At 47.0% G+C, this 12,989-nt stretch overlaps 1 protein-coding gene across 1 annotated transcript in view; it reads left to right on the forward strand.

The window, feature by feature from the left end:
- Nucleotides 1-1,603: 1,603 nt before the first annotated feature.
- The window catches only part of MERTK (MER proto-oncogene, tyrosine kinase), a 134,917-nt gene continuing 123,531 nt past the window's right edge, over nt 1,604-12,989 (forward strand). The window contains exon 1 of the mRNA XM_003942489.4: nt 1,604-1,824. Coding sequence (XP_003942538.1) covers nt 1,764-1,824 — 61 coding nt within the window. The 5' untranslated portion in view covers nt 1,604-1,763. The remainder of the gene's footprint in view (nt 1,825-12,989) is intronic.

Here is a 12,989-nt window from a genome sequence, read left to right on the forward strand (position 1 = left end):
GGAGCCACTGGGAGGCCGTTTCCTATCCCTACCTTGTAGGAAACTGCTGCAAGGCCTTTTCTCTTCCTTCGCCAATGTTTTGGTTGACTGCAGGACTTTCCATATATCTCCCTCCACCTCCCAGCCCCCTTTCCTCCAAGCACACAGTCAGACTCCTGCAAAGTCTATAAAACTGCTTGGTGTCGTTTAGACTTGGCTGCTCAGTGGCAGGGCTCATGTTGTCTTTCTTCGTCTCTTCTTTCTTTTCTTTTCTTCTTCTTTTTTATTATTTTATTTTATTTTATTTTATTTTATCATGTAGACCCACAGAATAACACTGGCACTTCCAGTTTGGTGTTACCTGTGGGTCTAAGCTGACACCACACTGATTTTGTTTTTGCTGTCGATGTAAGTAATAACCTGTCTAAATCCATCCGGGTTGCTTGTCTCCTTACAGCCAAATCTAAGGGAAGTGTTCAGCCAATGCCAAGGGACTGCTTGACAAGAGACCAAAGTAAATGGAAGAGGCGTAAGGAGATGAGGCCAAAGAGAAAAGGGGACCAGGTCACGTAGATCCTCGAAGACCGCTGCAGGACTTCGGCTTATGCAGAGAGACAGCAGGAACCACTGATAAGTTTGCGTAGATTTGAGCAGAGGAGTGACATGATTTGGCTCATGTTACGTTGTCAAAAGGACCACATTAAAATACATTCATTCTAAAAGTGTTACCTTTAAGAAACTATGTATATAAGTTAAGTTACTGTCGCCATTATTAGTATAAGCAGTTACATTTTTTTTTTACAATTCATTCCCTGCTACTGCCTCTTGGACCCTGCACACCATGTGAAGGTCCATGAGAGCAACGTGCTGTGGCTTCCCATCTCACCACTCCTGCTCTGCACTTTATCATTCAAGTTCATCTCCCTCCTTGAGCGTCACCTCTCTCTGGCTCTTCACTGGGCCACGGCAAAGCGTCCTTCCCCCAGGAACCCCTCCCTCAGGGGCCGGGAGACCCTCCACGTCAGGGCCAGGGCCGTGTCGCGCACTTCGGGCCGGATACCCAGGAGGCGCTCGGCGGCGAGCGGAATGGAAGTCGAGGAGCGCTCGGCAGGGAGCGCTGCCGCCGTGGCCTTGGCCTCTGGGAGTGGTGCTGCCAAGATTTTCTGTGTCCGTCTAGCCTGGAATGCGGGCGCGCCTCTGGACCCTCCTTTTGGGTCTGGAGGCTGCCTCGGGCATCCTCCACTTCACTCCCACCTTCTGTCCTTCCCTATCTCCCACCCACACGTGTGGGGCTCCGGACCCGCGCAGCGGCTGGAGTGGTCTCCTCTGGACCTCCGGCCCCTCCCTCCCCTTCGCTTCTGCCTCCAGCTCCCTCCTAGTCTCTGCTCCCTTTCCCCTTCCTCTCAGCCCCCTCCTGCCCCACCGTCCGCTTCGCGGTGGCCCTCTGCCCGCCCATCCTCTCCAGCCCCCTCCCTTTTCCCTTTTACGCCCCTCCTCCCCCTCGTACTCCTGCCCCCTCCCACCCCAACCTGCTGGGCCCGCCCGGACTCGCGCCCCTGCCCTCGCCTCTTCTTCAGCCCCCGCCGGCCTCGGCTCGGCCCCGGGCCCGCCCCTTCCAGCCCTTGGCACCTCCCACAGGCTGCTGGGCTCCGCCACTACGGCAATCACTGCCCGGGCCGCCGGGACTGGGTGCTTCGCTGGTGCGCTTGGCTGGCAACAGGGCAGGTTCGGGACGTCAGTCTGTCCGTCCGTCCGGAAAGAAATTACAGATCCGCAGCCCCAGGATGGGGCCGGCCCGGCTGCCGCTGCTGCTGGGCCTCTTCCTCCCGGCGCTCTGGAGTACAGGTGAGTGCGTCGGGCTGGGGGCTCCTAGGAGGAAGCGCGGCGCTCAGGGGAGAGAGTGCGTCCACTGGGGCGCACCCAGCTGCTGAGCAAATTTGCAGACACCCTCCACCTACTGCAGTACCAGAGAATGGGGCGCAAGCGAACCTACCGTCCACTGACGGCTGCCCTTCTAGCGTCCCGAGGACGCCCAGCCTGGTTTGTGGGTGCGCGTCGTGGTGAAGCCGGGAAGGGGTCGGCGCTTCAGCCTCCCACCTTCACCGCGGAGAAGGAAGTCGAGCTCCGTCGGGCGCGCTGCAAGTATTGAGGTTCCTACGGGAGGAACGTAGGTAGCAGGTCTGGTCTGGAATGCGCTGGTCTGAGAACTTTTCCACTAGACAGTTGCATGGTGGGGCCCCTCTCTGGCTGGAGTTCCGGGGGGCCACGGACCCCGTCTCCCCCGGGACCAGCGCGGGGCGAACCGACAGGGTGCCGGAGTCGGAGTCACAGTCCGGGAGCCGCGATAGACAGAGGCCAGGCGTCTGGCCAGGGAGGGACGGCAGTCCTGGCTGCTCCCACTGGGCCCTTACCGACATTGTTAGCATCCCTTTGCGGGGGCACCCAGAGAGTGTGGGAGCCTGGAAAAAGGGAGCATTCTTTTCACCGTACGGTGCTTGGATGCAGCCAAGTGTGGTTCCAGGTATAAGTGCAGGCAAAAAAGGCCGTTTCATTCTACTTGAACAGCTTGTTTGGGGAGTGAGTGATGAATAGATTTCAAGTTTGATCGCCGATGCACTTCTTGAACAAGGTGGAAGAAACTTACCAGACTTTACCCAAAAGAAAAAGAAACGTGAAGGCCGGGCGCGGTGGCTCAAGCCTGTAATCCCAGCACTTTGGGAGGCCGAGGCGGGTGGCTCACGAGGTTGAGAGATCGAGGCGGGTGGATCACGAGGTTGAGAGATCGAGACCATCCTGGTCAACATGGTGAAACCCCGTCTCTACTAAAAATACAAAAAACTAGCTGGGCGTGGTGGCGCATGCCTGTAATCCCAGCTACTCAGGAGGCTGAGGCAGGAGAATTGCCTGAGCCCAGGAGGCGGAGGTAGCGGTGAGCTGAGATCGCGCCATTGCACTCCAGCCTGGGTAACAAGAGCGAAACTCCGTCTCAAAAAAAAGAAAAGAAAAAGAAATGTGAAAATGCTTAGTAGCCGGGCGCGGTGGCTCAAGCCTGTAATCCCAGCACTTTGGGAGGCCGAGGCGGGTGGATCACGAGGTCAAGAGATCGAGACCATACTGGTCAACATAGTGAAACCCCGTCTCTACCAAAAATACAAAAAAATTAGCTGGGCATGGTGGCGTGTGCCTATAATCCCAGCTACTCAGGAGGCTGAGGCAGGAGAATTGCCTGAACCCAGGAGGCGGAGGTTGCGGTGAGCCGAGATCGCGCCATTGCACTCCAGCCTGGGTAACAAGAGTGAAACTCCGTCTCAAAAAAAAAAAAAAAAGAAAAGAAAAGAAAATGCTTAGTAAATACATTCCAAGTATTTTCTCTTAGCTGAAAAGTTTCTATTGCCATTCAGCATGTAGATTTTATCTCTTTTGATCGTGAATGCTCTTGACCAGCCTTCACCTATTATAATCAAAGATGTTTTTTAGGAATACCTGGAAAGCTCAATTTATAGTCAAGTAAGTTATGTAACAGTTTTTCCTTTGAGATTTCCCTTTGAAAGCTCATTTACTCAAATGAAAAATTCTTAAACAATACACCCACTTTTTGCACGTTAAATTACATAAGCAATTTATAATTTGGGGCAACATAGCAATTTGAAGCAAACTTTAAGAGCCAAAAACCAGGCAAAGAACTAAAGCAGTTCTGTTCTCCACTGCCCCCCTCCACCGAACCTTCAAAATTCCTCAGCATTTCTGCCAGACCCATTTTTTATAATCTGCTACAAATCTGTTATATGTTGCTACTAGTGAGGGCTGGCCGTGAATAGTCTTAGAGGTAGTGAATGTGGTAAAAACTGTGGAGAAAGTTATGAGAACAATAGTTTTGTGTAAGATACTTAAAAACTGGAGTGCTTTTGTTTTTCTTTTTTTTTTTTTTTTTTTTTTTTTTTTTTGAGACAGGGTCTCGCTCTGTTACCAGGTGCCAGGCTGTAGTGCAGTGGCGCGATCTTGGCACACTGCAACCTCCACCTCCCGGGTTCAAGCAATTCTCCTGCTGACTGCCTCAGCCTCCTGAGTAGCTGGGACTACGGACGCGCGCCACCACACCCAGCTAATTTTTACATTTTAGTAGAGACGGGGTTTCACTATGTTGGCCAGGATGCTCCGGATCTCTTGACCTTGTGATCCACCTGCTTCGGCATCCCAAAGTGCTGGGACTACAGGCGTGAGCCACCGCGCCCGGCCCAGTTTTTCTAAATTTTTAAAAGGCTGTAATAAAAAAATTTTTGTAGCCAACAATCAGTATTATCAGATAATCATAAAAAGGCCTTTTAAAATTCACCCAGCTGGAAGAATGAAAGTTTCACCTGTTGTTCTTCTTGCTCTTTATTTTTTATTTTTATTTTTTAGATGGAGTCTTGCTCTGTTGCCCAGGCTGTAGTAGAGTGGTGCAATCTCAACCCACTGCAACCTCCACCTCCCGGGTTCAAGTGATTCTCCTGCCTCAGCCTCCCAAGTAGCTGGGACTATAGGCGGATACTACCATGACCCGCTAATTTTTTGTATTTTTATTAGAGATGGGGTTTCATCGTAATAGCCAGGATGGTCTGGATTTTCTGACCTCGTAATCTGCCCACCTCGGCCTCCCTAAGTGCTGGGATTGCAGGCATCAGCCACTGCACCTGGCCTCTTCTTACGCTTTTTTCTTTTTCTTTTGAACTTTACCTGTGAGATGTCTGACAATGTTACATCTCACCTTGTGAAAAGCTTAAAGAATGGAAATTTCACTGGCAGAATTACAGCACAAAGAGGAGTACTGTAGGAAGAAATTAAAAATGGAAATGAGCTGGGCATGGTGGCTCACACCTGTAATCCTAGCACTTTGGGAGGCTGAGGTGGGCAGATCACCTGAGGTCAGGAGTTCGAGGCGCGCCTGACCAACATGCAGAAACCCTGACTCTATTAAAAATACAAAATATTAGCTGGCCATGGTAGCACATGCCTGTAATCTCAGCTACTCAGGAGGCTGAGGCAGGAGAATCACTTGAACCTGTCTAGATCGTGCCATTGCACTCCAGCTAGGGCAAGAGGATACTCCATCTCAGAAAAAAAAAAAAAAAAAAGGAAATTAAACTCTTCATCTAATGTTAAGATTTTCCTATTACATATTGTGGGTCTGAGTACTTTGCTGACTACACAGGAGAAACAGAGAGAAAGAGAGGGAAAGAATGAGAACGTGTGTGTAGGTGCTACACTGTAGAAGTAAAAAAGGAATGGATAAATAAAATTTAAACATCACTTTACTCCAGGAGTTCCCCTCTGCCCCCCAACACACATACACACAACACATCTCACAACAACATGCACACACAAAACGGAAACTGCCAAACCAAGAGCATTTTGAGGCTTTCCAGTGTTTCCTTTCTGCTCAGTCTCTGATGGGGGTGCCATTGAGCAGCAAAATGAGGCAAGTGGTGGCTCTCTGAAGGGCCAGGGAGAGAATGGAGCAAGAGAAGTATAAACCTGGATAAAAATGAGTACATTATGAGGACTTAGCTCATGATGAGTCTATGTGGACAGCTAAACTCAACCTTTAGAGCAAATTAGGCTTTTGAGATTCTTTAATGTTAATATTTCTCTTCCAAACTGACACTGTAACATGTATTTCAGTGTATTGTAAACTTCTTCCCAGAGGAAACTTTTTTTTTTTTTTTTTTTTTTTTGAGACGGAGTTTCGCTCTTGTTACCCAGGCTGGAGTGCAATGGCGCCATCTCGGCTCACTGCAACCTCCGCCTCCTGGGTTCAGGCAATTCTCCTGCCTCAGCCTCCTAAGTAGCTGGGATTACAGGCACACGCCACCATGCCCAGCTAATTTTTTGTATTTTTGGTAGAGACGGGGTTTCACCATGTTGACCAGGATGGTCTCGATCTCTTGACCTCGTGATCCACCCGCCTCAGCCTCCCAAAGTGCTGGGATTACAAGCTTGAGCCACCGCGCCCGGCCAGAAACTTTTTTTTTTTTGAGACGGAGTTTCACTGTTGTTACCCAGGCTGGAGTGCAATGGCATGATCTCGGCTCACCGCAACCTCCGCCTCCTGGGTTCAAGCAATTCTCCTGCCTCAGCCTCCCGAGTAGCTGGGACTACAGGCGTGCACCACCACGCCTGGCTAATTTTTGTATTTTTAGTAGAGACGAGGTTTCACCTTGTTGACTAAGACGACCTCGTGATCCACCGCCTCAGCTTCCCAAAGTGCTGGGATTATAGGCGTGAGCCACTGCACCCGGCCCCCAGAGGAAACTTTTAAGTTGTTCTGTTGCTTGTGGGCTGTATTACAAAGGCTTAAAATGCTTTTTGAAAGTACATGGTGCATATTTTAAAAATGAAAACTTTTTAGAAAGTTTTTCTGACTCCTTAAAGTGCTGAATGGAATGCTTTCTTCTTTCTTTTTTTTCTTTCTTCCTTCCTTCTTTTCTTCCTTCCTTCCTTTCTTTCTTTTTCTTTCTTTTTGTTTGTTTCTTTCTTTTTCTTTCTTTTTGTTTGTTTTGAGGCAGGGTCTCATTCTGCTACCCAGGCTAGAGTGCAGTGGCATGATCATAGCTCACTGCAATCTCAACCTTCCGAGCTCAAGCAATCCTCCCTCCTCAACCTCCCAAGTAGCTATGACCACAGGCACATACCACCATGCCTGGCTAATTTTTTATTTTTTGTAGAGATAGGGTCTCACTATGTTGCCCAGGATGGTCTTCAACTCCTGGACTCAAGCAATCGCTCCTGCCTTATCCTCCCAAATTGTGGGGATTATAGGCATGAACCACCATGCACAGCTGAATACAATAAAAAATAAAATAAAATTACAATAGCAAAGTCTTGGAACCAACCCAAATGCCCATCAATGATGGACTGGATAAGGAAAATGTGGCACATATACACCATGGAATACTATGCAGCCATATAAAAGGATGAGTTCATGTCCTTTGCAGGGACATGGATGAAGCTGGAAACCATCATTCTCAGCAAACTAACACAAGAACAGAAAACTAAACACCACATGTTCTCACTCATAAGTGGAAGGTGAACAGTGAAAACACATGGACACAGAGAGGGGAACATCACACACCGAGGCCTGTCGGGGTGGAGGGCGGAGGAGGGATAGCATTAGGAGAAATACCTAACGTAGGTGACGGGTTGATGGGTACAGCAAACCACCATGGCATGTGTATACCTATGTAACAAACCTACATGTTCTGCACATGTACCCCAGAAGTTAAAGTATTTAAAAAAAAAAAAAAAAAGGTGCCCATGAGTAACTGTTGAATGGGGGATAAGGGAATAAAAAATAAAATAGTTAATAAAATGAAAAAAAAGCCAATAATTATGTTTTTAAATCTTAATTTTTGAAATAATTTCCAGATAATCATAGGAGAAGGGGCAGGGAGTTACTAGTCAGTATTGGTAAAGAAGAGGTTCAGTCTTTTTATGCCTGTGAATTGGGAACATGCTGCCAGGTAGAAAAACTGAGCTGGGACCTTGAACACACATGTGAAACAGCTGCTTTCCATATAATAGCCAGAATGAGATCTTGGAAATGAATCTGATAATGTTTTCCCCTTGAAAATCTTCCAGTGGCTTCCTGTTCCCTACTAGAGTTTGCAGAGACTGACAGCGAACCTCTTTGACTCATTTCCATTCACTTCCCTCTTGTTCCCACTACTCCAGCCACCTGTGTCTTTTTTCTCGGGCCTAAGCAGCCTTTGCAGTCACTGTTCCCTCTGGCTGGAACCTTTTCCCCAAGACCTCAGCATGCTGGCTTCTTCTCATCCTTTGGGTTTCAGCTCAGAAGTTCTCCTTGAGAGGCCTTCCCCAATAACCACCCTTAGCTAAAATCTTATACATGTATACTCCACTATCCCTTAATTTCCTGATAATGCTTCTTACAACCTGATCAGTTCCTATTTGCCTTTTTCTTTACTCATTTTCCTTCACTGCTGCCTACTACAAGGAAGCTTTTGGTAGCAGGGCTTCTTTCTTGTTCACTTCTAACACAGCGTGGAGCTCGTATGGGTGCTCAGTGAGCACAGCATGAAAGAATCAGCCCCTCGGCCAGGTGCAGTGGCTCACGCCTGTAATCCCAGCTCTTTGGGAGGCTCAAGTGAAAGGGGCACCTGAGGTCAGGAGTCTGAGACCAGCCTGACCAACATGGAGAAAGTCTCTACTAAAAATACAAAATTAGCTGGGCATGGTTGCACATGCCTATAATCCCAGCTACTTGGGAGGCTGGGCCAGGAGAATCACTTGAATCCAGGAGATGGAGGCTGCAGTGAGCAGAGATCTTGCCATTGCACTCCAGCCTGGACAACAAGAGTGAAACTCCATCTCAGAAAAAAAAAAAGAAAAAAGAAAGGACCAAGCCCCTGCATGTCTTGCCAGGTGCTCTCACCCTTCGCTTTTTCTACTGGCTTTTCCAGAAACAATTGCTGAAGCTCCCATGCCCTCACATTCGGGGCTTGGTTAATAGAAAACAATTTTTTATTTTGCTGTGAAATCAATGCTATTTCATTACTGGAGAAGTTAATCAATTAAAGAAATAAAACAAAATAGATTAAATTAATTAAATTAAATAAGATAGATTTCTGGAATATATTTTATATATATATATATATATATATATATATATATATATATATTTTTTTTTTTTTTTTTTTTTTTTTTTTTGAGACGGAGTTTTGCTCTTGTTACCCAGGCTGGAGTGTAATGGCGCAATCTTGGCTCACCACAACCTCCGTCTCCTGGGTTCAAGCAAGTCTCCTGCCTCAGCCTCCCAAGTAGCTGGGACTACAGGTGTGTGCCACCATGCCCAGCTAATTTTTGTATTTTTAGTAGAGACGGGGTTTCTTTTTGGACTATATTAACCCCAAACATTTTATATTCTCCTAACTATTCCAACTAGAAAAAAAAATGTCAGAAGGTAATTTTTTATGTTAAACACAGTTCTAACAACTCCTTGCTCAAGGGTAGGTAGCCCTGGGTGTCTTGACTTTGGCCCTTGTCATTAGTTTAATCTTAACCCAAAGCACGTGGCTCTGAATTGGTATGTGTCTCTGCAGGAGGTTAATTATTTTGAAAACTGAAAGAGGACTCACACTATGTGAGGGGCACTATGCCTCTGGAGACTGGAATGAAAGTGTTAGCCCAGCTGGCCTTTGGGGCTTTGGGGTGTTGGTTAACTTTAAGGACCTCTGTTCCATTTTGAGTACAGTGGAAGGCTCTGTTTCGTAGAATTGTTAGAAGGATGAAATGAGCTAACAGCAGGTGATACGTGCTTAAAATATATTTGCGATTATTACCAATGGTTCTCCTCGAATCTTCTGAACTCAAGTTTGGGGGAAATGTTTTTCCTAGACAAAAGGTGTTGGGGGGAGGGTTGTTTTCTCACTGAAGTCTATCCTAAATGGCCCGCCCTCCATTTCAGAATGCTTTGGTGAAGGGACCCTGGGCTGTCCCTAGAGTGCCCAAATCCTTTGCTACAGCTCTTTAGGGTTTTGTTTCCTAGTGGTTTGAGCAAAACCCACCCAGGACCAAGCAGTTTTCCAAAGAAGCAGGGCCTGCCCTGACTGCCACTCCCTTCCTACCCCTGTCCCCAAACCTTCCCTTATGGAGTTCAGACTTCACATAGTATAGAAACAGCTTCCTGTCATGTGCCTCTCAGGAAGGCAGAAAAATGAACTCCAGTTCCTGTTCAACATTTCCCACATAACCCTACTCCAAAGTGGGTGTGGTTTTTATTTATTTTTTATTATTTTTTTGTATTTGTTTTCTTTTAGGGTTTTTGAGTGTGAACATACAGAAAATTCTTTTCCTTCTTACCACATTGAGCTAGGTTTTCCCAATGAGATCAGTTGGCTACAGCATAGAGAAAATGAGGCTTTGGTTCTTAGAGTTTCCTGTACAGGTGTGGGTATGTGTGCGCACGGTGGCCTTGTAGGAAATGGAAAGGGCCATGAGCCCCAGGTGAAGTCCTTACTCCTGGTGCTTCCTGCTTGATGGCCTGGGTGAGCCAGCCTTCAGGTGCCCTAGAGGGAGCCCTGATTACTCTCCCTCTGGCACTCTGGGCATTGGCTAACTCTTGACCAGAGTTAAACCAATTCCCTCTCTTTCCATTCCAAGGCCTTCCCACTCCTGCCTCCAGCTGAAGTGCTGAAAATGCAGCCTGGCAGGGACAGAGAATTCCATTAGGATCTGCAGGCCCCTTTTGGAGAACAAGAATACTAAGAATGCCTGCCTTCCTGGCACTTCCTCCCTCCTAGGCCTTAGTTTTCTATCTGAACCATGGCTGTTGAACTGGGTGAAAGATTCTTCCACAGGAAGGGAGGGCCTAGGTCTTCCCGTTTTGTGGGACTCTGCAGCTGAACATCCCTCTTTTCATGGGAGCTGCCACATTTTCACTCTCTCGGGGCCTCTGTCAGGCAGCAGAATCTAGGGACATAGCCTGCATGTGAAACCCTGGGCTGCTATGTCCTCAGATCCTGCTGTTTCACACTAATAAAGGAAAAAAAGCTGTTTATATCTTGAACATTTCATTGAGAAACCTACACTCAGTTCTTTTTTTTTTTTTTTTGACATGGAGGATTACTCTGTCACCCAGGCTGGAGTGCAATAGCACAATCTCAGCTCACTGCAGCCTCCACTCCCTGGGTTCAAGCGATTCTCCTGCCTCAGCTTCCCCAGCAGATGGGATTACATGGCACCGATCACCACGCCCAGCATTTTTGTATTTTTAGTAAAGACAGAGTTTCACCATGTTGACCAGGCTGGTCTCAAACTCCTTACCTCAAATGACTGGCCCACCTCGACTTCCCAAAGCGCTGGGATTATAGGTGTAAGCCACCATGCTCAGCCAGAAATCTATACTCAATTCTAAAGCATTTTATTTCATCTTTCTTGCCTAGTTCATCAACTATCAGTGTTCTTTCTTTCTTTTTTTGAGACGGAGTTTCTCTCTTGTTACCCAGGCTGGAGTGCAATGGCACAATCTCGGCTCACCGCAACCTCTGCCTCCTGGGTTCAGGCAATTCTCCTGCCTCAGCCTCCTGAGTAGCTGGGATTACAGGCATGCACCACCATGCCCAGCTAATTTTTTGTATTTTTAGTAGAGATGGGGTTTCAGCTTGTTGACCAGGATGGTCTTGATCTCCTGACCTTGTGATCCACCCGCCTCGGCCTCCCAAAGTGCTAGGATTACAGGCTTGAGCCACCGCGCCCGGCCCAGAGTTCTTTCACTCAATAGTAAATGGATTTTCCATGAGTCTTGGAGGTGGCAGGCAGGGAGAAGGAAGAGAGAAAGAGTGAACAGATATTGGCTTTATGTTTGGAACAAATAACACCAAAAGCTAAGAACACTTATATTTGTGCTTAGAGAAAACTCATTTCATTTCGGAAGCTCAATGCCAGCACATTTCAGACTTGTATGTTTCTCCTGTACTCCTATACCCTGTGCCTTCCATGTATTTCTGTTGGTCTCTTCAAAACAAGATCCAATCATCACAGGGTTAGTGCCCTGCCCTAGCTCACTCCTGGAGGGTCAATCCTCTGGATTTAGATCTTAGATTGACACACAAATACTTTCTGACAGATCCCTTTTTTGTGTGTGTAATTTGCTTTTTCTTTGAGGCTCCTCAGCATTCAGGGATAGTAAACATCTTAGAACTTGCCTTAGCTGTGGTCTTGCCTCTCATTAGATACACAAAGGAAAGCCTTGTTTATTCTAGAGAAGGAATTGTTTTGCTATCTTAAGCCTTAGGGCCTTGTTGTTAAAGCTACCAATAGTAGATTGGCTTCATTATGGTTTTGAAAATGATCACTTTCACAAGTAAGAACAGGCTCTTACTGGGGAATATTGGAACACAGACTCAAACTTACTGAAAGTTGTTTTCTGTCACTGTGCCGCTGAGAGAATGCTCAGTGAGGTGATAAATATTCATGGACTCTAGTTTTTCACTTGTTCCAGTTAATGGCAGGCTGCCTCCACACAGGAAGTGAAACCAGCCTTTAAGCCTTTTTACAATTCTGGCACATGATTTGAAGATTTAGCGATAAAAACAATGTTCTTTGAAAGTTTTGGAGCAAAGAAAAGAATGAAGCTTTTTAGATTCACCCTTAGTATAAAAATAACCACTTTGGGACTTGAAAAATGTAAGTTCTCATCCCAGCTTTGATAGGAACCTGCAGGGACAACTGGGGTGTAGTGTCCTCTCTTTCTAAAACTCCACATCCTCACTTGTCAAGTGGGAAAGCAGATAGATGATTCTGGGCCACACTGGGGCAGAACACTGATTCCATTTAAAGGAGAGAGATGGGAAGGGAGACATTCTCCCATGCAGTTAGGGACATGGAGCCTCAGCCTGAGTTTGACCCTCAGCCCTGTGCCTGACTCTGGGTGTGAACATTCTTAGGCATCAGTCTAGGAATGGAGATGGAGGCTGTGTGAAGAGTTTCATTAAAAATGAGTAATACAGCCAGGTGCAGTGGCTCTTGACTGTAATCCCAGCAACTTTGGGAGGCCAAGGTGGGTGGATCACCTGAGATCAGGAGTTCGAGACCAGTCTAACCAACATGGTGAGACCCCTGTCTCTACTAAATACAAAAAATTAGACAGGTGTGGTGGCACATGCCTGTAATCCCAGCAACTTGGGAGGCTGAGGCAGGAGAATTGCTTGAACCTGGGAATCAGTGAGTTGAGACTGCACCATTGCACTCCATCCTGGGCATCAACAGCAAAACTCCTTATCAAAAAAAAAAAGTGATGCTAGTGGGTTCTTTACTGTAGACAGCTGCCATTCCCTGCCACCTGGGCTGTCTGTTCCTCTATGAAATATCCCCTCCAACTCTATCTGGGTAATAGAATAGTCTGGAAACATGGAGTTATATTTCTTAGAATACTGGATCTCCCCAAACGCATATGACCTCTTCCTGCTAAATCTGGGAGCATGGGCTCTTGGGTTCTGAGAGACAGAGGAATG

Source organism: Saimiri boliviensis, chromosome 1 (assembly GCF_048565385.1).
Source record: "Saimiri boliviensis isolate mSaiBol1 chromosome 1, mSaiBol1.pri, whole genome shotgun sequence".
In the NCBI taxonomy this organism is placed as follows: Eukaryota; Metazoa; Chordata; class Mammalia; order Primates; family Cebidae; genus Saimiri; species Saimiri boliviensis.